The sequence below is a fragment of the Hemiscyllium ocellatum genome, chromosome 12 (genome assembly GCF_020745735.1).
Source record: "Hemiscyllium ocellatum isolate sHemOce1 chromosome 12, sHemOce1.pat.X.cur, whole genome shotgun sequence".
Lineage (NCBI taxonomy): Eukaryota > Metazoa > Chordata > Chondrichthyes > Orectolobiformes > Hemiscylliidae > Hemiscyllium > Hemiscyllium ocellatum.
The window spans coordinates 65,942,263-65,968,903 of NC_083412.1; the positions used below are offsets into that span (position 1 = coordinate 65,942,263).

Here is a 26,641-nt window from a genome sequence, read left to right on the forward strand (position 1 = left end):
CGAGTTTATTTTTCATCATTTAATACCAGTAGTGGGGAGTGGCTATACTGGTTCGGAAAAATCTCCCATTTAAATTGTTGGAGTGTGTTAAAGACATACACGGGAGGTTTGTAAATGGGGAAGAATACAATGTTTTAAAATTTTATTGTCCCACCCAGCTCATCCCCTTAAATTTTTGGTAGATGCTTTTTCTAAACTGATAAGTCTTGAGTCCCGGCACATCATTATAGGGAGGTATTTTAACTGTCTCATGGATCCCACAGTAGACAGGTTTCCCAAAGATTACTCAATACCCTCCGTACAAACTAAAGTTAGTGGGTCTGTGTGGGGAATTAGGGTTGGTGGACATCTGGAGGTGTCTGCACCCTAGAGGTAGGGATTTTATGTTTTTCTCCAATCTGCATACAATGTCACACAAGGACTCCAAAAAGATTAATGTGGCATTCCAGAGATTTTACTCTAAGTTATACCAATCTGAGGGTTATGAGGAGGGGCAGGCCAAAATGGAATCCTTTTTTAGAGATCTGAAGCTCCTGAATGTGACTTCCGAACAACAGACCTTTCTCAATGCCTTGTTATCAGAGAAAGAAGTGCAGGAAGATGTGAGGCAGCTTCAGAGTGGAAAGGCACCCGGCCCTGACGGACTTCCCAGTGAATTCTATAAGGAATTTATTAAGTATACTGTCAGGCCCGATGCTCAATATATTTAATGATTCATACAGTCATAATTGTCTCCCACCATCTCTGAGAGAGGCCAATATTTCACTTATCCTTGAAAAAGGGAAGGACCTGGAAGACTGTGCTTTGTACAGGCCCATCTCACTCTTAAATCTGGGCTTTAAAATCCTTTCACATTAAGGCTGGAGACTGTGTTACCTTCTATTATTAAAGAGGATCACATGTGCTTTATAAAGGGTCGCAGATCCTCCAATAATGTTAGGAGGTTGCTTAATGTAATTCAAGCATGCCAACAGCAATCAATACAGGGATTGGCGATTTCTTTAAATGCAGAGAAGGCATTTGACCGAATTGAGTGGCTGTAACTTTCCTATACTCTCGAGCGGTTTGGTTTGGGCGAAGTCTTCATAAAATGGGTAAAGGTTCTCTACAGTGTACCTCTCGTGGCGGTCATCACCTACGGGGTACGATCAAGCAACCTCAATATTTTTAGGGGCAGCAGGCAGGGCTGTCCCCTTTCGCCATTGCTTTTTACATTGGTGATTGAACTGTAAGCAGAGGCCATCGTGGGGATGCCAATATATCAGCTCCAGAAGTGGGGTCAAAATTACATAAGATTTTGTTGAGGTCCTAATTTTTTTGTCAAATCCAGCAGTTTCAGTGCCTCGCCTGATACAATGTATTCGCGCGTTGGCACTTTTTCGGGGTACATGATTAATTTTGCTAATTCAGAGGCTATGCCTATGGGTGGTCTTACAAAGGAGCTAGCTCTTGAGGGAGAATATAGATTTCCATTTAGGTGGTCACAAGGAGGCTTTGTGTCTTTACTCCGGTTCAGGATTGGCTGTTCAAAGCCAATTTTATTCAATTATTTGGAAAAGTTAAACAAGATCTTCAAAGATGGGAGGCACTTCCAGTCTCGTGGTTAGGTCGAATAGCGCTTATTAAGATGAATATTCTCCCTTGTTTACTATACCCTGTATGGATGCTCCCCCTTATTTTCAATAAGCAAACATTCAGGAGGCTAAACAGCTGGTTCAGCTCCTTTATTTGGCATCGTAAGCGACCCCTCATTAAATTAGTCAAACTGCAACTGCCTCACAGACTGGGGGGGAGTGGACCTTCCAGACATTAAAAGCTACCAACTAAGCTTGATTTTGTCCTGTGTAAGTGATTGGGTTTGTGGAGATCCTCTTTCAATATGGCTAGATATTGAAGCTTCCCAGGCAAGGTGCCCCCTTACCAGTTTGCTGTTTTTGGATGAGATGAGGACAGTTAGGGAATATTGCTATAACCCAATCGTCATCAATACTGTTAAAGCATGGAGGGCAATTCGGCAGAGGATAGGCAATATTGACAAAACACCTTTGCTTACACCTTTAGTGGGTATGCCGGGTTTTCAACCGAGTATGATAGATTCAGGATTTAAACGTTTGGCAGTTAGGGGTGTGTCGTGCATGGGTGATTTATTTGAGGGAAACGTCATGATGTCCTTCGATCAGTTAGTACGGAAGTACGAGTTATCTAATAGAAACCCCTTTAGTTTTTTTCAAGTTAGGGATTTTACCAAAAAAAACCACAGTTTTGACTGATCCTTGCAAGTCCGATATAGAGAGCGGGGTGCTAAGGGCTAAGAGTACACTCTCTGTCACTACTTTATATCATCAGTTGGGGGGTGCCCCCTCAGATGAGTGATCGACACTGCAGAATGTTGGAGAGAGAGCTTGGTGTTGAGGTCTCCTCAGAAGCGTGGGAGGATATTTGGGAGAATGCAAGGAAGATATCAATTTGCAATGGGACCCATGCTTCACAGTTGGAGATTCTCCACAGGGTCCACTTGGCTCCGGACCGTTTGTCAACATTTAAACCAGGGGTATCTTCAGCAAGGTCTGCACGGGCACTCTTACCCATTGTCTCTGGTCTTGTGGTAGGCTTCAAACATATTGGAGTGCTGTGGCAGGCGCAATGGAGAGGATTTTGGGTGTAGGGGTTGAGAAGGACCCTATCTCTCTCCTTTTGGGCCTGCCCACTGTATTTCCTGCAGACCTGCATAAGAAAAAACTTTTCATTATTCTCACGTTCTTTGCAAGAAAGAATATCTTACTAGGTTGGATATCTGAACCCCCACCACCACCCCCGCCGCCCCAGGCCTGTCGGGTTGGCGTAAGATTGTTATGGAGCATATCCCCCTGGATTTTCTCACACATATGGAACACCACAAAACTGAGAACTTTTGCAAGACATGGCAGCTCTTTTTGGAATACCTTGACACAGGTTTATCTGCCGCACTAACAAGGGCTTTTATATAGCTGCAACAAGTCCAATATCCAGGGAGGAGAGACTGTGAATGTATGAGCATTTTATTTGGCAGGGCTGAGTTATTACTATTTATCTGTTTGTTTTGGTTATTTATTTAGTTAAATAGCCAGTTAGGGTTTTTCTTTTAATTCTATATTTTTCTATATATGTTTATGCATTTGTACATGAGGGTGGGTTGGAGTTAAAAAAAAGGAAAACGGATATTTTTTTGTACATAATATTAAGTAGGGTACATACGGGAGGGTACATTTAGGAGCAGCATTTCTCTCACAGGCCTCAGGACCTTGACATCATGGCTAAATTGGAGTCAATTGTGTGGGGAGTGAGATTTTCCATTGTAGCTCCTCCAGTACTGATGAATATGCAGACTGGTTTTACAAGTAAGTTAGAGAGAAGCTGCCTCCATTTTGAGGTGCCGTCACTCAATTTCTTAAAATTTTCAGCGAAGGCTGAGGTCACTAGTTTGGAGGTGGAGTCCCTCCATTGAGCAGCCAATGGCTGCAGCTAAAGCCAAGCAAGCAAAGAGGGTTTCAAATCCTGCCAGTGACATTGGCCTCCAGTTGGTCACCTGCAAGCCACCACCAGGCATCTACACTGTTCACCAATTCTCCTCTAGAGAAATAGATGAGAAAATGAGAAGCAGCATCCTGGACAACAGAGCATTATTTAGCATCCTCTTGTATTCTCTGCTCCCCTTCAGGGCTTAGACATTCTGTCCCAGGGGTTTGCACATACCAAAATGAATTATACATTTTGGGTTGCACTGCCCACAATTTTCAGATGATTAATGTTTTTTGTATGGTTAATAGGGACTTGCTATATTGTTTTAAAAAAAAACTGTTATTTGCAGACAGTAATTTCTTAACATTTGTTTACATTAGACATCTGTCTAAAGTGGAGAAATTTGCCATCTAACTTGGATATAAATAACAAAATATTTTCTGACATCTGGGTCTGCTCCATGAACCAAAATCCACAGCAAAATAGGTGAGTCTTATTAAAAATATTTTGTTAGTTATTATTAAAGGACTTTTTAGGTCCTTGAAGTGTTTTTGGCATATTTTATGAATGCTTTCAATGTCAAACCGTGTTGATGTTGTCATCATTAATGTGCTTATTGTTTGAATTAATATAACTTCTTGGATGACAGGCATGCTATAACATCAAACTTTACTGATCAGTTATAATTAATTTTGAGAGGTCCAGGTTATCTTTAGCTCTCTTTCAATATGCGTTGGCATGTTTTCAGAAAGTAGGCAGTTATTTTAGTCTCTGCAGATACCTTGGAGTGTAGAATGTGTAAATATGGCTGAAATTCACTAACCTCCAGTTTTTCACTGTGGATGTATGGAATGACATCATTGAGTTTGGGGAATTAAATATCCTAGGAGAAAGTGAAGACTGCAGATGCTGGAGACCAGAGTCGAGAGTGTAGTGCTGGAAAAGGACAGCAGGTCAGGTAGCATCCGAGGAGCAGGAGAATCGATATTTTGGGCATAAACCCTTCATCAGGAATGAGGCTTGTGGGCCAGGGCTGAAAGATAAATGGGAGGGGGCGGGGTTTGGGAGAAGGTAGCTGAGAAAGCGATAGGTGGACGAAGGTGAGGCAGAAGGTGATAAAGGTGGAGTGATGGATAGGTCCGGAGGGCAATGCCGAGTTGGAAGCTTGGGACTGGAATAATGTGGGGGAAGGGGAAATGAGGAAGCTGTTGAATTCCACATTTATCCCGTGTGGTTGCACAGCCCAAGGTGGAATATGAGGCATTCCTCCTCCAGGAATGGGTGGTAACGGTTTGGCGGTGGAGGAGGACCAGGACCTGCATTTCCTTGACGGAGTGGGAGGGGGAATTGAAATGTTCAGCCATGGGACGGTGAGGTTGGTGGGTGCGGTTGTCCCAGAGATGTTCTCTGAAATGATCCGCAAGGAGGCATCCTGTCTTATCCTAGTTATGGATGTGGCCCATGTGATACTGCTAAATGATAACCAGTAGCTGTGGTCATGTTATCAATTTTTAACAAAAGATTCTAATCATGATAATTAAAATAGAAATGAAGTACTGAATCTTAGCTGGAATTGTCTTAAGTGTCATTCTTGTTGAGTTTCCCTGGGGATTTCTCTTCATGCATTCTAATGAGTTTTCAGATATTGTTGTCCCAAACATGCTTCATTAACCATGCACTGTGCTCCGACGACACTCTGCTTATCTGATTTTCGCACTGGCTGTAGGCAGATGTACTTGCCACTGGCAGACATCCTGGGATTCCTGGTCCTGGCACCAATTTTAATAAGCTGTTGTGCACTTTGTGCAATGCTGCAGGGCCAGAGTTATGAGATTTGACCCGAATATGACAAATAAGGGAATGTTGGTGCCCCGCTCTATAAACTTGGAAGTCCTCTTGAACAGGTGCAAAGTAGGGTCATCTCCTTCCACCAGGACCAACAGAAGATGCCACAACACCAAACCCTGCCAACCTTGTCCAAGATTGACAATAAGTACAGTGTGAGCTATCATAGGAATGCCCAGCAGTGTAGGAAGAAGGTCAATAACCACCTCCACTCCACTAGGGGAAGTGTCACCATCTTCTCTTTGCTACCTCAACTCTATCTCTATCAGTGCACCCATCTTCCACCAAGGCTCTATTACTCTTACTATTATATGCTGTCACTACCCAATCCCCCATGCTTCTAACCCTGCTTGGCCCTTGCACTGCCTGCTCACTCGCTCAGAGCAGCTTACCCCTTTTCTCCAACCTGAAACTGCACTAGTATCTGTGCCAGACATTTCCATCTCATTCAATATTTCCCCTTTTGTCTCATTCAAGAAGAAAATGGCCCATAATAGGGCCACAAGAACCAGGATGGGAGGTGGGTTGTCCAACATTTGGCTCCTAACCATGACCACTCCAATGAAAATGCAGAAACATTTATGTCCTGGTGACCAAGTAAGAAGCACTGTCCATTACTCATCCATTGTTCCTATTGTGAATGTAAACTTAACATGTCCAACATTTACCTTTGTTTGCAGTGCATTCTCTCCTTTGTCTTCTGCAAGTATGAGTGGCATTAGCATAATATCATGGCCAAGAGGATGGTGATGCAAGGCATCCCTCTGAGAAGCACCAGCAAAACTGTCTCCTGCATGCCTCCCAGCAGCTCTGATAATGACTCCCTGGTTGAAACATTGGCTAGATTAGAGTTGGGAGCACCTGCTGGTGAGCATATCACTGCCATGTCACCACAGCTTGTTCACAAAAATATGCCACTGTTCACTGATCCTGGCATGGTCCATGAACTAGCTAAACCCAGGTAGAGAGGACCCCATGGTTTCAGCAATTTATGATACAATTTATAAATAGAGAAGCAACAGGCAGGTTTGTCAGGGGCACCAAGCAACCTGACATACAGGTTGCAGGACTGCAGAAATGTTATTGGGATCTTACCTTATCTCCATTCTGTCTGCCACACATAACCTAGGAGAAAGTGAGGACTGCAGATGCTGGAGTACCAGAGTTGAAAAATGTGGTGCTGGAAAAACACAGCGGGCCAGGCAGCATCCGAGGAGCAGGAGAATCAAGGGCTTATGCCCGAATCATTGATTCTCCTGCTCCTCGGATGCTGCCTGGCCTGCTGTGTTTTTCCAGCACCACATTTTTCAACTCTGCCACACATAACCCTTAAGGCAAGACAGAGATGCTGTGAGCATTCAAGTAGGCACAAAGTGAGTGAGTTCACGCTGAAAGCAAATGAAAATCCCTGAAATGCTTCCTGGTCCACTCTGTGAAATGGATTCCAATCTCTGTGCGTAAAGTCCTTGCAGTAGATTGCAATAAGCAATGCCTGTGTACTCTGAGGAACAGCATTGAAGTGCCAAACCATACTATGAGTGGATCAAAATGTGCCGTAATGAGGCTGGTATGTCAGATGTTGGGAGTGTTTGGTCACTGCTCATGAAGTGCATCCTGAGATGTTGGTGTCAGGAGTCCTAGGTGAAGGTCTAGAGGAGCAAGTGACTAGCTCAAATCGCCTTTCTGATTTTTAGGCTGGGAATTCTCAGTCTCTAATTTGTATCCAACCGGTGGAAGAAAGGGGAAACAGCATATTTACAGGCAAGTTTAAGTAGCAATGAGATTTAATGCATGCAGATAGGATTCTCACTAGTGACAATATTGTCTCTTCACTCAACACTTGTTTGGAAAGTTAGACATTTTGCTGTTATATTAAGAAGATCCACACTGGATATCTCACCCTATTTTTCCAACTTTAGTTCTTGCTTTTTTATATACATTGGTTTTTGATTGGATGTTCTTCTTTACCACCTTTGTTAACCGTGGTGCTTCATTCTTCTCACGGTCTCATGTTGCTCAGACTAAATCATTGCCCAGCGTACGAAATATCTGCTAAGATGTCTGCTGCTACTCATCTACTGACCACCTTCTCAGTCTGGTTTCCCAGCATACTTCAGACAATTCTCTTCATCCCTCTGTAACTTCCCTTATTTAAGTTGAGGTCCCTGGTTTGAGACCGAAGTTGTTTACCCTCAAACTGAATTTAAAATTCTACCCTGTTGTGATCTGTACACCTGAGGGATACTGCCCCATGAGATCTGTTATTAATCCTGTCTCATTCCATATCTGCAGTGTACTGTTCTAAGAAACAGTTCTGTGATGCACCCTACAAATTCATGCTCCATCTGATTTGTCCAATCCATATCCAGATTAAAATCACTCCTGACAATTGTAATGCTATTCTTCCATGCGACCATTGCTTCCTGATTAATACTTTGTATACCTCTAGGGAACTCTTTGGGGGCTATAGATGTTTCCTACCAATGAGTTATTTCCCTTGCTATCCTTTATTTCCAACCAAACTGATTCCACATTGCTACTTAACCATTGCACCTTATTCTATTAACAACACCACCAACCTAATTTTCCTTTTTGCCTATTTTTCCAAAATATTAAATACTTTTAAATATTGAGTTAATGTGAAACCATGTCACTAATAGCTATCTAATCATATTCATTTATTTCTACTGGCGCTGTCAATTCCTCTATGTTGTTACAAATACTGCATACATCCGGTTTCCTCCCACAGTCCAAAGATGTGCGGGTCAGGTGAATTGGCCATGCTAAATTGCCCATAGTGTTAGGTAAGGGGTATACGTGGGGGAATGGATGGGTTGCGCTTCGGCGGGTCGGTGTGGACTTGTTGGGCCGAAGGGCCTGTTTCCACACTGTAAGTAATCTAATCTAAAAAAAATTCAGATGTAGAGCTTTAAGCCTTGACTTACTGCCATGACAACTTATTACCATGATTCCTTATTTTAGTTCTAACTTCTGCTGCACTCGTCTACTAATATTTTCTTTCCCTTCATGTCATGTTATCATTCATCTCTTCACTAATTTGCGTGTCTACTTTTATATTATTCAGTTTAAACGCCTCTCCTATTAATTAGTTTAAAGCCCTATCTATTCAGCTCATTATGATTTGCCAGGGCACTAGTCCCAACATGGTTCAAATGAAGCCTAACCCAATGGAATACCACTCTCTTTCCCCAGTACAGGTGTCAGTGCCCCAAAAATCAGAATCCATTTCTCTCACACCAATCTTGCAAGCATTTACCTCTCTAATTCATTTGCCTTCCCTGATTTGCATGTGGCTCAGATAGTAATCTTCAGATAATTACATTTTATTGTTCTGCTTTTAGTGATACCCCATGCTGTTCATAATCCCCCAACAGAACCTCTTTCCTAGTCTGATCTATGCCATTGATACCTACGTGGACTACAACAGCTTGATTGTTTCCCTCCGACTTCACATTTCTCTCCAGCTTAGAAGAGATGCCTTGAACCTTGGCATCTGACAGGTAACTTAATCTTTAGGACTCACTCTTTGCTTCAGAAAATTGCATCTATTCCCCTAACCATGCTATTCCTTATTATTATTAATGTTCTCCTTTTCACCTCCCCTACTTGAATGGCACAGTATACCTCAGTGCTTTGTTCAGTTTGACTATCCTCTCTGCAGACTGTTCATTCATCCACCAAGGGGGAGAGACTCTCATACATTTTGAAGAAAGGCACTGTCTGAGGCTTCTCCAAATCTAAATTCTGTATTTCAATGCCTATCTCCCTCCCAGTCACACCCTCCTGTCCTTGAACATAGACCAAATTGAGTGTAGTTAAAGGGAAAGACTGTATCCTGAAAGTATGCTGATGTAAAAAAAATCACACAACACCAGGTTATAGTCCAACAGGTTTTTTTGGAAGCACTAGCTTCCGGAGCGCTGCTCCTTCATCAGGTGGTTGTGAAGCAGGACCATAAGACAGAATTTATAGCAAAAGGTTACGGTGACATGCAACGGAGATGATATATTTAACAAACATAGATTATTGTTAAGTCTTTCATCTTTTAAAATTGGTTGCAGGTTTTGGTTCTTTAATATGTAAATCCCAGAACTTCTTTTATGTCACATTCTCAAGATAACTTAAGGTTTTATTTAAAAAGTGACATCTCAAATCACGCAATGCATTAAAGGTGTGAGGTTAGAGTCTATCTGCATCCCAATCTTGAGTGAGATCGGTTCTATTTCCAAAGTGGAACTTAGAAAATATTGCATGGATTGACTGCCTGCAGGTTGTGCATTTTATGAGCAAAATAGAATGTATCTACAAATATAACTCTGCAAATACAAATTCACCTCATAGACATATATGTGTGTGTGCATGCAGGACAGAGAGAGAGACAGATTGTGCATTTGAATGTGAGTGCACGTGAGAGAGTATGTCTCCGTTTGTGCAACCTTGGTAAAGTGTGTATGCGGGTGTGATGGGATATATGCCTGTGAGAGGGTGCCTGTTGGTGTGAGTGTGGCGGGTGTATGTGTGTGTTTATGAGAGAGGGTCTGCGTGAGTTTGGGGATGTAAGTGTGAATGTGTATGTGTCTGAGAGAGTGTACAATGCAGTGGGGTCATCTGTAGTCTGGCATGAACCCACAGTCCCGGTTGAGGCCATCCTCATGGGTACTGAACTTAGTTATCAGCCTCTGCTCAGCCACTCTGCATTGTTGCCTGACCCAAAGTCCGCTTTGGAGGATGGTCACCTGAAGATCTGAGGCTGAATGTCCCTGACCGCTGAAGTGTTCCCTGACTGGGAGGGAACGTCTCTGTCTGGTGATTGTTGCATGGTGTCCATTCATCCGCCATTGTAGCATCTGCTTGGTCTTGCCAATGTACCATGCCTCAGGGCATTCTTGCCTGCAGTGTATGAGATAGACAACATTGGCTGAGTCACATGAGTACCTGCCACGTACATAGTGGGTTGTGTCCCCATGTGTAATGGTGGCTTTCCCCGGTGTCAGTGTTTATGGTCTGAACTCCAGCTCAGCAACTCTGAGGCCAAGTTCCTCAACTAACCAACACTTATCGCAGATCACACCAGCTCCAACATATGACAACTACAATACATTGTCTGTCCAGCATCTCTATTCTACGTAATGAATTAATTCAGATGTTAGCTATTTTAAAATAATTTCTTAACCAAACTCTTCAGCTGTAAGAACATCTACTGATCCAAAGAGACACAGAGTGAAATATCCACCAACCAATTACTTACTTACTCGTGACGTCTCACTTTGGCTTTGACAGGTAGAAACAGGTGAAGGAACTCTGTGTCACTAGTTTTTATTTCCCACTGTCACTGTCCTTCCTAATGCAGGTCTATTCTTCACTCCACTTTGTAGTGATCCGGATGTGCTCACACTCCTGGTGCCAGACATTAATATTTCATTAAAATAGTGGGCACAGCAATTTCTTATAGCAAATACATCATGTCCAGATGGAAATATTTTCACCAATGTGTTTGTATTACATTTTTATATTGAATTTGTTCAAATAGAATACAGTAAGCTTTAATTGTGTTAGTCAATTTTTGATTTTTTTTCAGCTGCGATCTACCAGAACAGTTACCCCATATTCCGTTTGGAACTCCACTAAGGGGATCAGTAATGTCTGATGAAAGGAAAGAACAACTGGAAAAAGCAGTTCAGCGGCACTGGGAAAATGTAGCTGCCTTACAATTTCAGGCAAGTATTCCAACTAAAAATGTCAGTTTTTCTTGTGTTCATCATTTTGAGATAAAAACGGAAACTTATTTTTCTACCTTGCCTTGGGTTATTGACAATTTCTAATTCTTTTTAAGTGAAAACAACAGAAAATAATAGAATTTAAAAACCAAATGCCATCAGTAATTGCTATGTCTTGGACTGAAAGAATAACATTCAAATGCTAAATCTCTTCTAATTCTTTCCTTCTTGAATATTATTAGTAGCATATAGCGCAATGGTGGGTGACTTTATTTTCAAGACAGGATTTTGTTTCCACAAGAAATTTGTGATGGGAGCTCCTAATCTCCCTATAATCTCTCTATGCACTGTCATTATCACCTCTTTATTGCTACCTTTGCTTCTGGAACCATGACTCACCTTCTCTCAGCCTAGTATAAATACCTCCCTATTTCTCCCTTTTTTTTAGCTTTGACAAAGGGTCAGTCAGACTCAAAACGTCAGCTCTTTTCTCTCCTTACAGATTCTGCCAGACCTGCTAAGATTTTCCAGCATTTTCTCTTTTGGTTTCAGATTCCAGCATCCGCAGTAATTTGCTTTTATCCAAGGGCTATTGAAATATTGTCCCCTTGCTAGAAAGTATGTTCGGTGTTGTATCAATATAATTAACACATTTTATGGCAGATATGAAACTATTTGGAGGCCTCCTAGCTCTAAAGCATTAGTAGCTCCTCAATTATGTTATTCTTGGGTTAGAAATTTAAATGATGTTTGTACCAAGTGTTTATGATGAGGATTAATGCCAGAGGATGATCATAGACTTTTCAGTTGCTGATGAACATCTAACTCTCACCAACACATCATAAGACCCAAAATTCCAAGTGGATCGTTGCCTCACCGCTACAGAAGCTCATGTGCTGCTGTCAACCAACCAGGAAAAACATACACATGCTCTTCTTGATGCCAGTTAATTAAACATTCAGGCAAAAGTATTGTGCAATCAACAACAATGAACTGAACACCACGTCCAGATGGCCAGGAAGTGTGTCCCTTGCCAGGCTCTTTTCTCGACTTTCAAAGCAGCAATGCTCCAAGGGAGGACGAAGGGAATACTTCAACAACCTGCAGAAACCTTGCTTTGAGCGTAGCAGCATTGGCATTAATGACTGGGAAGAGCTTGCTGTCAATCTTTCCAAATGGAAAGAGTTTATCTATTATCAAATATTACATGACTCCAGATATTGATGAAGATGTATACAGTATATACATTATTACAGTATGTTAATGACTTGGATGATGGAAGTAAATGAACTGTCACCAAGTTTGCATATGACATAAAAATAGCTGGAAAGACAAGTGATGAGGATGACTGAGCCTGCAGAGGATATAAACAGATTAAGTGAATGGACCAAATCATGGCAGATGGGATATAAAATGGAAAAATATGAGGCAGAAGGAATTGAAGAGCTGAATATTATTTAAATTAAGAAAAACTGCAGAAATCTACAGCACAGAGGCATTTGGGAGTCCTACTACATAAATAGTAAAAAAAACTAACAACAGAGAACGGTTGGTAAAAAGTAAGGCAAGTGGAGTGTTTGCCTTTTATTTCAAAGAGAGTGGAACATAAAAATGGGAAGTTCTGCTAAAGGTGCACAAGGCATTGGTTGACCACACCTAGAATACTGTAAACAGATTTGGTCCTCACTATCAAAGAAAAATTGACTGGCATTAGAAGGTTCGTTTAGGTTGATCCCAGATATGAAGAGATTTTCTTATAGGAGTGATTGAGAATGTGGGCTTGTACTTTTTGGCATTCAGAAGAATGAAAGGTGATTTTATTGAAACATGTAAGATTCTTGGGGCCTTGAAAGGGTAGGTGCTGAGAAATTGTTTCTGCTTGTAGGAGAGTCCATAACCAGAGAGCATAATTTGAGGGTCAGAGGTCGCCTAGTTAGGTCTGGGATGATGAAAAATTTCTTCTGAGGCTGGTGAATCTATAGTGAAATTCTTTAGAGCAGAAGACTGTGGAGGCAATGTTGTAGTGCATATTCAAGCCTGAGGCATATGGCTCACTTTGGTCCCTACATTTTGCGATTCTTAGAGGATTTTGAAAGATTGACTGGCCTTTATTGTTTCAGTGCCTAGGTTGATGTCAGATGGTCTGTCCAGTTGTATTTGTATTCAAATTTTCTATCACAATTCAGTACTATTGAGTCATTTGCTGAACTATTCAGGAAAGCTGTTATACGTCTGCAGTGATCTGGAGTTATATCTGCCAGAGCAGGTCGAGATGGCAAACATGCTACCCTGAAGGATATCAGTGAACAGATGGACCTTTATGACTGAATTGATTTAAATAATTATTGTCACATATACTGAGATACAACGAAAAATATTGTCTTGCATGCTAACCAGACAAATCATACCTTACACAAGTCCATCAGGGTAATGTTATAGCTACAGAGAAAGTGCAGAGAAAGATTAATATGAGCTGGAAGAATCTGTTCTTGAATCTGTTGATACATGTTTTCAAACTTTTGTATCTTCTGCCCGATAGAAGACAGTGGGAGAGAGTATAACCGGGTTGAGAGGGGTCTTTGACTACCTTGGCTGCTTTCCCGAGGCAGCGGGAGGTGTCGACAGAGTCAATGGAGGGAAGGCTGTTTTTTTTTGATGGATTGGGCTGCGTTCACAACTCTCTGTAATTTCTTGTGGTCTGGGCAGAATAGTTGCCATACCAAGCTGTGATGCAACAGAATAGGATGTTTTCCGTGTTGCATCTATAAAAATTGGTAAGTGTCATTGTGGACATGCTGTATTTCCTTAGCTTTCTGAGGAAGCAGAGGCATTGGTGTGCTTTTTTGACTGTAGTATCAACCTGGATGGACCAGGACAGTTCATTGTTGATATTTACTTTGAGGAACTTGAAGTTCTTGACCACCCCCACCTCAGCAACTTGATTTGGACAGAGCCGTGTCCTTTACTCCACTTCCTGAAGTCGATGATCAGCTCCTTCATTTTGCCGACATTGAGGGAGAGATTGTTGACTTTACACCATGTCACTAAGCTATCCATCTCTTTCCTGTCCTCTGTATCATCATTGTTCCAGTTCTGACCCACTACAGTGGTGTCATCAGCAAACTTGTAAATGGAGTTTGAGCTGAATTTGGCCACACGGTCATGAGTATGTAAGGAGTATATTAAGGGGCTGAGTATGTAACCTTGGGGTCGAGAGTGCATTGCTGGAAAAGCACAGCATATCAGGCAGCATCTGAGGAGCAGGACAATTGATGATTTGGGCAAAAGCCCTTCATCAGGAATTTTCCTGAGTATGTAACCTTGTGGGCACCAATGTTGAGAATTGTTGTGGAGGACTACTCTTACTGCTTGCAATCTATGGGTCAAGATGTCAAGGTGCACAATAGGTTCAGAGTCCTACGTCTCTGAGTTTTCGAAATGAGATTGATTTGTAATTATGGTATTGAAGGAAGAGTTAAAGTCAATAAATGGAAGTCTGACATAGGTGTCCTTGTTATCCAGATGTTTCAGGGAGGAATAGGGCTAGGGATACAGCGTCTGACGTGTCCTATTGTGATGGCAGACAATTGATCAAGGCAATCCAGGAGGCTTGAGCACTTCATAATGGATGTCAGAGCTACCAGGCAATAGTCATTAAGACACATTACCTGATTTTTCTGTGGAACGCGAATGATAGTGGTCTTCTTGATGCAGTTAGGAACCTAATATTGAAGTAAGGAGAGATTTAAAATGTCTGCAAATACTCCTGCTGCTTCCAGGGACTTCATTCCAGGCCAGTCATTTTCCAGGGGTTGATCCACAGGAAGACCAGTCTGCCATCTGTGGTGGTGACTGTAGATCCTGGTGTATCCAAGGCTGTCAGGGCACGTAACATCATTTCACTGACCTTCTGTTCAAAATAAACATAGAATTCATTGATGTCATCAGAGAGGGATGCATTGTTGTCAGCGATTCTACTCAACTATGCTTTGTGCCCTATTATATCATGTAAGCCTTGCCACGTTTGATGTGTGTTTGTGTGGTTAGTCTGGGACTGTAGTTTAATCTGGTATTGTCTCTTGGCATCCCTGATGGCTTTGTGAAAATTGCACCTAGATTTCCTGTAAAGGACAGGGTCACTCGACTTGAGCATCTCAACCCCGGACTTCAGTAGGGAATGGATCTTCCTGTTCATCCATGGTTCTGGTTGGGGAACACTCAGATTAACTTCTTTGGTGTGTCACCGTCTACACTCTTACTGATAAAGTCTGTGATGGTGGTGGCATAATCATTTAGGTTATTTCCTGAGTCCTTGAATGTGGACCGGTTCACATTCTTGAAGTTGGCCTGATTGAAGTCACCAGCTATAATGATCTCTGAGTATTCCGTCTCACTTCTGCATGGGGTGGGATGTAAATTACTGTCAGGATAGCAGAAGTAAACCACTGTGGTAGATTGTAAGGATGGCATCTCACCGTTAGATATTCTAGGTCTGGGGAACTATAACTCACAAGGATTGTCATGTCCAAGAACCAAAAGGTGTTGATCAGGAGGCAGACCCCTCTGCCCTTTGCCCTGACTGAGGACACTGTGCAGTCCATCTGGTGGATTGAGAAGCCCTCAGGTCGTAAGGCACAGTTAAATGAAGCAGGAGTGAGCTATGTCTCTGTAAAATAGAGCACACAACAATCTATCAATTTGGTTTTTACATAAATGAAATGTCAATTAAATTCCTCCAGCTGCCAAGGTGTTTTTGAAAGTCTGTCTCCTGGCATAATATTTCCACTATGCTACACTTCTACAACCCAATAAGTTGTTCAATGGGCAGAAGAAAATGGATGAAAAACAAAACTGACAGACCTGAGCTTGCCTTTGCACATTCTGTATGAAGAGGATAAAATTGTACTGTAATTATTGATAATTTAACAGGCTCATTAGCATTACATAATAGATGGGGATTAAAACACGAGGCCACATAGTTAAGAAGGCATACAGTGTGTTAGCTTTTATTGGTAGAGGGATTGAGTTTTGGATCCATGAGGTCATGCTACAGCGGCCGCACTTGGAGTATTGCGTGCAGTTCTGGTCACCACATTATAGAAAGGATGTGGAAGCTTTGGAAAGGGTTTAGAGGTACTAGGATGTTCTCTGGTATGGAGGGAAGGTCTTACAGGGAAAGGCTGAGGGACTTGAGGCTGTTTTCATTAGAGAGAAAGGCTGAGAAGTGACTTAATTGAGACATAGATCATCAGAGGGTTAGGTAGGGTGGACAATGAGAGGCTTTTGTCCTGGGATGGTGATGGCTAGCATGAGGGGACATAGCTTTAAATTGAGAGGTGACAGATACAGGACAGATGTCAGGAGTAGTTTCTTTGCTCAGAGTAGTCGAAGCTTGGAATGCACTGCCTGTAACTGCAGTAGACTCACCAACATTATTGGCATTTAAATGATCTTTGGATGGACATATGGATGAGAATGGAATTGTGTAGGTTAGATGGGCTTTAGATTGGTTTCACAGGTCGGTGCAACATCAAGGGCCAAAGGGCCTGTACTGTGCTGTAATGTTCTATATTCACAATTTTGCTGTGCCTCCATAACTGAGATAGTGTGGGAATTATGAATTCCCAAGATTTCCATGATCAGGCAATTTATCCAAAATGTGGGAAAACTCTGTATGGTCATATCCTGCTAAAGAGTGGGAGATTTTTTTCCAAAAAGGTCTGTCATGTTTGCTAACTTTCAAACCATTATTTACTGTTTGTTTATTTATCCAGTTTGTCTTTTTTCTACTCTTTTGTAAAGTGCTTCTGGACATTTCCCAAGTTAATCATAGTTTTTTTTAGTTGTTGTTATTTTGCAACCTGCATGAAACAGAACATATTACCAATGAAAGCCCAGCTGTTTTATCATTGCCTTAAAGCATTTCAAAGTGATTTACAATAAATTCTATTTGACTTACAGAAAACGTCTCCAATCAAGCCCTTAACATTCAAATTGCCACCAGACTTACACAGGAAGTCTATTTCTAAGGTAATTCTAAATACCTGCACAGTCTTAATGCAATAGTCATATATGTAATTATAACAATTTCCTGCAAATAGTTTTTAAAAATTTCTTCATTTTTACAGGTGATTTCTTTAAACCTGTATAGATAAAATAACTAGATTTTTGGGTGGTGGTTAAAATAATTTTCAGAAACCTTAACTGCTATATCAGCATATTTTGCTAAATTTGTTATGCATGTGATTATGTGCACTGTATTTTAAGTAAACTTTTTTTTATAAAATGTCATCATTATCTGCATATAGTCGGCAACTTTGCTTACAGGCTGCTGAGAAGAAACGCTTCTAAGAATATAATGTGAATCTTTGTTTATTTTAACAGGACATTGCTCCCTCAAAATCTAATCCATTCCCTTTACCTTTTTCCACTCGAAAAAGACGACTTTCATCTTTTTCTACCAAACATAACAGAAGGTCAGAATCTTTAGAAAGCATTCCCTTGTCCCAGACCAAATGCTACAAATCGTCAAGAAATGGGAAAACATTAAGAATCTATGGAAAATCTAGATCCGTTCCTGTAAGCTTGGAAAAACAATCCTACAGTTCTGTGAATTCTACTGAAGAAGAAGCTATTGTGAAGACACTCCTGGTAATATAACTTATACATTTATATTTTTTAATTGGCCTGTGCTTCACTGTGGCCATTCTGACAGCAACTCTCAATGGAGATCACTGGCTACTGATCCAGATCGAGGCGATCCTTGACATCCACCTGATCAGTGGTGCAAGTAACTCTCATTCAATGTAAAACTCAACACCACACAGCTTCAATGGACCATCAGACCAACTAGTTACTAAATTTGGTGCCCACTTTGGTTTGTCAGACAGCCAATCTGTGCCCACTACTGCTACTGGAAAACTTGCCCAATTACAGTCTGTCAGGAAGCCATTCCAAAATGGCGTCATGCTCTTTTCCCATCTCCAAGCTTCCTAAGCAATTCCTAGAAGCCCCAAAAACTAACAGTTATCAGGGCCACCCAATGTAGTGCTATTTTCTATAATATCCTCTTTTTAACCATCTGGCTCATAAGTAGCATCACAACAGAAGTTCTACTCTACACCCAAACAAGGAAAGTGTTCAAAGTTAAAAATCACATAACACCAGGTTATAGTCCAACAGGTTTAATTGGAAGCACCCTAGCTTTTGGAGCGATGTTCCTTCATCAGGTGATTGTGGAGGGCTCGACCGAAACACAGAATTTATAGCAAAAATTTGCAGTGTGATGTAACTGAAATTATACATTGAAAAATTGATTGTCTGTTAAGCCTTTCATCTGTTAGAATACAGTGATAGTTTCACTTCTTTCATGTGTAAATCACAAAACCTTTTTTTTAAATGTTGCATTCCCTGGTTAGCTGTTAACAATGGTGATAGCTAGACAATATGTTGAAGCTGTTAGCCCCCTGTGTTCTCTGTCTATGACCTGATGTTTAGATTGATTCTAATCTAAAAAGTGAGACAACAGAGTTTTACATAAATTCATGCAGTTTTTGAGCTCAGAGTCCTACATGAATGTATACAGTGACATCAACAAGTTTCATCCCACCATCAAACTCACCATGGACTACTCTCGACTGTCTGTCTCATTCTTGGACACGTGCATCTCCATCAAGGACTGACACCTCAGCACCACACTCTACCGCAAACCCACAGACAACCTCACAATGCTACACTTCTCCAGCTTCCACCCAAAACATATTAAAACAGCCATTCCCTATGGACAAGCCCTACGCATACACCGGGTCTGCTCAGATGAGGAGGAACGTGATGGACACCTGGAAGTACTCAAGGATGCCCTCACAAGAACTGGGTACGATGCTCAACTCATCGACCACCAGTTCCGACGTGCCACATCAAGGAACCGTAATGACCTCCTCAGGAGACAGACACATGCTGCAACTGACAGGGTACCCTTCGTTGTTCAGTACTTCCCAGGGGCTGAAAAATTACGCCATGTTCTTCGTGACCTGCAACACATTATCAATGAGGATTGGCATCTCACCCCAAGACCTTTCCCACACCTTCACCAGTTGCCTTTAAACAACCGCCAAACCTCAAACAAATCATTGTTCGTAGCAAACTGCCCGGCTCTCAGGACAACTCCATACAACCCTGTCATGGTGGACGCTGCAAGACGTGTCATATTGTGGACATAGATACCACTATTACGCGTGGGAACACCTCCCACCTTGTACATGGTAGGTACTCATGTGACTCAGCCAACGTTGTCTATCTTATATGTTGCAGGCAAGGATGCCCGGAGGCATGGTACATTGGGGAAACCGAGCAAAGGCTACGACAACTGATGAATGGGCACCACACAACAATCAACAGACAGGAGGGTTCCCTCCCAGTTGGGGAACACTTCAGTGGTCCAGGACATTCAGCCTCGGACCTTCGGGTGACCATCCTCCAAGGTGGACTTTAGGACAGGCAGCAGAGGAAAGTGGCCGAGCAGAGGCTGATAGCTAAGTTCAGTACCCATAGGGAGGGCCTCAACTGGGACCTTGGGTTCATGTCACATTACAGGTGATCACCATTGCACTACACACACACACACACACACACGTCCCACATGCACACATATGTTTTGTGTGGTGAATTTGTATTTGCAGAGTTACATTGCACTTTGCTCAAAAACTGCATATATTCATGTAGAACTCTGAGCTCAAAAACTGCATGAATTTATGTAAAACTCTGTTATCTCACTTTTTAGATTAGAATCAATCTAAACATCAGGTCATAGACAGAGAACACAGGGGGCTAACACCTTCAACATATTGACTAGCTATCACCATTGTTAACAGCTAATCCGAGAATGCAACTTTTAAAAAAAAGGTTTTGTGATTTACACATGAAAGAAGTGAAACTATCACTGTATTCTAACAAATGAAAGGCTTAACAGACACTCAATTTTTCAATGTATAATTTCAGTTACATCACACTGCAAATTTTTGCTATAAATTCTGTGTTACAATTGAGCCCTCCACAATCACCTGATGAAGGAGCATCGCTACAAAAGCTAGTGTGCTTCCAATTAAACCTGTTGGACTATAACCTGGTGTTGTGTGATTTTTAACTTTGTACACCCCAGTCCAACACAGGCATCTCCAAATAATGGAAATGTTGACCACAACCTAATTAGATTCAGTAAATCTTTCTTTAAATTTCACCAGTTAACGTTGACTGGAATTTTACATTGTTTGTAATTTATTGTACTTATTTGCAGGTTCCAGTTAAAAAAGTCCACAGTGAAGATCCTGTACTGTTGAGCAGTAAGAAACTTGTTATTTTGTACCAACACTACTATGAATTGTAATGCCTTATTCAGGCCTTTCGAAGTTAACTTAAATATGCTTGGCTGTTGGCTTAATGTTAGGAGTAAAATAAAAGAGAGCCTGTAGTGCAGTAATATTGATGCTGAAATAATAATCCAGAAGCCTAGGCCACTGCTCTGGGAACATAGTTTCAAATTCTTCCATGGCGGCTGCTAAAATTGGAAGTACTAAATCTGGAATTGAAACCTAGTCTTATAATAGCATGAAACTTTTGTTGGCCGGTGTAAATAAAAATCTGATTCAAAAATCTCCTTAAGGAGGGAAATCTACCATGCTTGCCTGTTCTACGCGTGACTCTGGGCCCACAATAATGGCCCTATGAAATGGGCCTAGCAAACTCATTTATTCAATGGCAGTTAGGGATATGTAACAAATGCTGACCATGCCAGTGACCCCCCACATCCATGATAAGCATGGGGGGCAGGTTTGGAGAAAGGGAATAAATTAATCTTTTAGAATAGGTAATTCTGAACATAATAATCAAGTACCGGTGGTGGTATTGTTTAAAGATGTTTCAAGTGAATGTCTGAAACATGATGAACTAAAACCTGTTCCGTGCCTTTTACTCCAAACAATTACATGTTTGATATTAGAAAGTGTATAGATCGCATCGTTTTCAAATTCTGATTGACCAGTTTCGATTACTTCAACTGAAATCATTTGTGATCATCCTAATGGGAAGATAGTAGTTTGTGGTAATGATTCAGAAGCACAGATTAATATTCTGGGGGTATGGATTCAAATCATACCACTGCAGATAGTGGAATTTGCATTTCAAGAAATCCAGAATAAAAAGCCTAATGGTGGCCATGTAACCACTGCTAAATACTGTAAAACCCATCTGGTTCATTCATGTCCATATTAGGGAAGCATGTTTATTGTCTTTACCTGGTCTCGCTATATGTGCTTCCAGACCTGAGTCTTAACTTCTCTCTGGGCAATTAGGAAGGGACAATAAATGTTGGCCTCTCCAGTGACACTTGCATCTTGTGGATGAGGATGACCTGAGAGTTTCGATAGAACTTTGTAGGACTGTTGGTTCTGTCAGTGTGGTTCACAAATGCTTTGGTGATTTTCTGAGAATTTGTAGGCATGTGTGGTTTTCAAGTGGATTGCAAGAAATGTGGGAGTTTTGGGAGGGATTGGCACCTCATATTTTGAGGGAAGTATTGTGAGACAGAGCTTTCAGAAGGATTGCAGATGTGTTTGAAATTGAAAGATAGTTAGTACAGGTGAGCATTCTAAAGTTTTTGAGGGTTTTTTTAAATGTGATAATCAATGTATACTCATTAAATTGTAGGTGACTACATGGCACAAGCATTAGTAAAGAAGGAACCTCTGAAAGATGGAGTTAGTGTTGAGTCCATGTGCTTCCATTGGGAAGTAAAGGAAAATATAATAGTTTCTTCTGGTAGTGAAAGGTGAGCAAATTGTCAAGCTTTTAAGACAATGCAACAGATTGGGGATAGACATACATTCAATGTATTACAATCTTAACATTTTTAATGGAAAGTTTAAATATTTATGCATTCCACTTTGAGTTCACATTTTTTAAAAAGCCATATGTAAGTTATTCATACAAGCTATGTACTAAATATTTTCTTTCAATTGAATTTCTTTGCATCCAATTTTAAACCACGCTGCCTTCTCTGTTTACTTGATGTGATGAAAAGAGGATCACATGAATAGGAAAAGTGGCTGATTTTGTGTTATGGGTTTGTATTGTATACAGTCATCATGACAAAGTGCTGGTTGAATTTTTTTTGTCTTTACTTGTAAAGTATAATACTGTAAATGGAAAAAGACTAATGTGTGAATGATCATCAAATGATTGAAATTTCACCATTTTGTTGACGGCACATTGATAATTATTCCTTAGTTTCCAGAGCAAATGTGTGCAGGATGGCAGTACTGGTGGCTCATTTTCTGCTCCTTGCAGCATAGCAGACCATGTATATATTAAAAAGCCTGGTATCAGTAATGAAACAGTAGAAGGAATTGTATCCAGTTTTCGGTAGGTTTTTTTTTCTCTAAGAGTTCCAATTTTTAAATTGCTCAAATAATGTCACAAATTAAATTTCAATCTATACCATCGTTATTTCATATATATCACCAAGTTTCCGGTATATATAAAGTGTTCCAAAAATCTTGTTTTCTGTCTTCCAAAGTGCTAACAAGAAAATTATACAGTAATTCAGAACTTAAGTTAAACATTGAAGATCCCACAACATAACTGATGGCATTTTCATATTGTACTTGATTTAATGAAACTATTGAATGTTATATTTGTCACTCAAACAAAGCAAATAGGAGCAGGAGCATATTATGGTGAATTGGCTATGCTAAATTGTGTTCAGGGATACGTAGACATTAGTCAGGAGAAATGTAGAGTAATAGGGTGGAGGAATGGATAGTGATAAGATACTCTTTGGAGGGTCAGTGTGGACTCATTGGGCCAAATGGCCTGTTTCCACACTGTAGGGATTCTATGATTCTGTTATGTACCCCTTTGAGCATTCTCCAGTATTCAATAAGATCAAGTCCTGTCCTGTCCATAAATTCTACTTTATCACACTTCTTCATATTCTTGAATGAAAGAAAACATTTTCCAGGTGCTGGAAATCTGAAACACATTAAGAAAATACTGGAGAATCTCACCAGGTCTGTCAGTGTCTGTGGAGAGAAAGAAATAAAGTTAATGTTTCAAGTCTAATATGACTTCTTCAGAACTGAACAGAATAAAACCGAGTTAACTAGCTGCTAACCTTATTTTTGTCTTGGCAGTTGCTACAAGGGCTTCTATTCTTAATTCTGTTTGTACCCTCATGTCTATCTATTTCAGTCTCTGAATATACTCAGTCATTCTACTGCTTTGAGGGGTAGGTGATTCCCAAGATTCACAACCCACTGAGCAGAAGACATTTCTCCTCTTCACAATCACAAATGACTGATATTTATCATGAGACTATAACCTCTAATATTGTCTTTTAAATAAATAATAGTTTATCAGAAGAAATAACTAACAGAGGACTTTTTTTGATTGTAAAGGAATCTCCTGAGTCACTTCTTACCACCAAACTACCATATTTCAAAGGAGAAGCTTAATTGTATGGCAGCAGAAGAACTTGTTACTTTCCCTATTGTAAGTCTACTGTTATCAATTTATAGTGTATAAAATATTACAGTGAAAGAGACCAGCTTTCCATAATCAATTTCTATTGTATAGTGTTAAAAGTTAGTTTCTCTAGCCATTTTCTGTAGTATATATAAAAGTATTGGGGTTGAATCTTACATTTTTATTGCTGAGTGCAAATTACATCCAATCTTTTGGAGGAATTCTCACCATGAGGCCCAGTGAGAACTCTCATCATATCTTATCAAATACACCTCATTAACTACCCACCCTGTCTCTATGGATCTCTCACATCCTGTTCTATCCCCATCTTGCCACATGCCATTTACCAGAACAACTCCATTCTGGATATCTACCAAAGGACAGGCATCCAGTGCAGCCATGCCATCTTTGAGATGCTACTCTGCATGTGTACATTGGCAATCCAGCACTATCCCTTACCAGCAACCTAATGGAACTGCAGTCAAAATAAAAGCATTCTCCCCATGGCACACATGGCTGACGCTCTCTCACACATACTAACCCATTCTCTCACTTAGTTGCCATTTAAACAACACCCATAGTTTGCCTGTCCTTAGATATATCCCATCTGAGGCCTAGCTTTGAGGCCCCAGTACTTTTTCCCCAATGCCCACTGGTCATCTGTATGTTGCCATTGTCCTTAGAGGAACATCCCATGTGGGAAGGCAATTTGGACAAATCCAAACATGAGTTTTATTGTTAGGCAGCAAAAGATAACACAAAGGAAACAAATGCAGGCTGCAATTTGGACAGTGTGATCTAAATTGCTGGCATTTCAACCTTGACTGTTCAAACATGGCCTTCAATACCCAGTTAGAATCTACTAGAATTGTGTGTCAGTAAGGTTACGTCTGCCTTCTGGGGTCCTGACCTGAACTCCAAAATCTACAGGAGCACTTCCTCCTCCCTAATGTCCTTGTCCTTCTCTTCAGAAGTCAACTCGTTTCTCAGATCACATCTCCCTCATTGTCTGCTACAATTATGGAGAACACAGCATTCCAGGATGGTGTGACACACATGTTTAGGCTGTATTGGAAATCCTACCCCTGCCGAATCTAAGGTGCAAAATTTGGCCATAAGTAGTCCTATTATTTGCTCCACCACAGTCTAGCATGTAACACATGCGTCAGTTTGTTCAAGGTCCCATGTCAGCTGAGTAACCAACATGCAACATGCACTCTGACCTCTTTCCCATCCTAGACTCACCTTAATCATTCCATTTTCCATTGCATTGCTTAGAGTCCATTGTTATACTTTCATGACCTATGATGTCTTTCATCGCACAGCACCTTTGGAAATTCCACAAGTGATGCATTGCATTTGGCTAGCACTCACCTCCTTTTAAGTCATTGCTGCTAACTCCTTCATTACTGAGATGACAGTGCTTAGTGAGCATCATTGACAAAGTTGCAATCCACCTTTCACCAGTGTTGACACAGAAGTATGTTCACTACAATGCATTTTGCTTGTGCGAAGAAATGTTTACAAATGAGATGAAGCAGGAGTTTGCAAACCCAAGTTTCATGTGTTTGCCCTCACATCCAGCAAATATGGATCCCATGCTTTTGCCTATCAAAGTGACATTGACATGACACATTCTGGGTGTTGTCCAAATGACATTTTAGTTGCAGTTTTCAAGAGCAGCAAAGGATAGTAGAGAATACAGCTCATGATGGAGACAATCAGCACCAGGCTCTGTCTGGTCACCAGGCAATACCACCCTCTGCCACCAAGAGCCTGCATACCCCTTTTACCTCACAGTACCCCAGAGGTCACTTTCATCCGCTGTCTAGCAGGAAGCTTGCTACACTGCTTATCAAAAGCAGACAAGGCAACATGAGAGGCTCCTCCTGCCAAGACAGGTTTAATCAGCTCTGTCGTCTGATACTGACACAAGTCTCACTGTAGCTCACATTTCTCAGACCCCTTAAAATTTACCCATGTCTTTATAATCTCATGATGTGGAGAAGCCAGTGTTGGACTGGGGTGTATAAAGTTAAAAATCACACAAAACCAAACTCCACAGCTATTTGATGAAGGAGCAGTGCTTCAAAAGTTGGTGCTTCCAAATAAACCTGTTGGACTATAACCTGGTGTTGTATGATTTTTAACTTTATAATCTCAGACTAATGAGCCCAGCAATTAACTAAGGCGATGCCTGTGAAAGGAACCTTTTGGGTTTCAAGATAAAATACCTAATTAGCTTTCCATTAACAAGTCTCACAACAAATGGGGACTTTCTGAAGACATTCATTATACTGAGTGTGTTGGGAAATCCAGTAGAGTACATCTGAATTGGATGGGGGAGGATGTAACAGGAAGCCAAGCTTCCCTTCAGAAAAATATTTGTAAAGTTTCCATTTGCCATCTTGGCAAATGAACAATATTAAAAAATGCTTACTCTTTTAATTGATTAAAATTCTTTTTTCTTCAGGATCCAGATTAAGCCCTAATAGAGTCTTTTTCTCAATTCCAATCTCCAAATTGCACCATATATCCACCAACCAAATCCAACATCTCACTGAAAATCTAGCAAATGAGAATTTTGAGATTTATTGCCCTGCTCTTACCCTCACATTTGTGGTTATGCTGAGAGTGTGTGATGGTTCTCTTATTTGATACATAAGTTCATTGCACAAGTGAAAAATGTGAACTATATTGTACTAGACAAGAAACATTAAAACAATCTCCTTAGAAACACCAGAAAGAAAATTTCAGCCTTTTTACCCACAATACCCTTACAGGTACTTGTACGTCAGTGAAGAGTTACCACCATCTCCATATGATTACTCAGCTAGCAAAGGTTTATTAGGGTTCCTAATGACAAATTTCTGTACGTTTGTTCAATACAATTTTCTTTTGTTAATGCCTTCTCTCGAGAAACCTAAAGCTGCGATTTCAACACTATTAATTTGTGTTTACTAAACTCATCTTCAATGGTGCGTAAGATGTCTTCTTCATTGATAGCCTCCTTCTGGGGCTTTCTTTTCACTAACACCTAAGTA

General features: G+C 40.8%; 1 protein-coding gene across 1 annotated transcript in view; it reads left to right on the plus strand.

Moving 5' to 3' along the window:
• Positions 1-26,089, plus strand: part of LOC132820600 (ATPase MORC2-like) — a 79,297-nt gene extending 53,208 nt beyond the window's left edge. Inside the window, exons 14-20 of the mRNA XM_060832804.1 lie at positions 3,879-3,984; positions 10,943-11,081; positions 17,466-17,732; positions 20,374-20,419; positions 21,783-21,903; positions 22,362-22,496; positions 26,071-26,089. Coding sequence (XP_060688787.1) covers positions 3,879-3,984; positions 10,943-11,081; positions 17,466-17,732; positions 20,374-20,419; positions 21,783-21,903; positions 22,362-22,496; positions 26,071-26,089 — 833 coding nt within the window. The remainder of the gene's footprint in view (positions 1-3,878; positions 3,985-10,942; positions 11,082-17,465; positions 17,733-20,373; positions 20,420-21,782; positions 21,904-22,361; positions 22,497-26,070) is intronic.
• Positions 26,090-26,641: the final 552 nt, after the last annotated feature.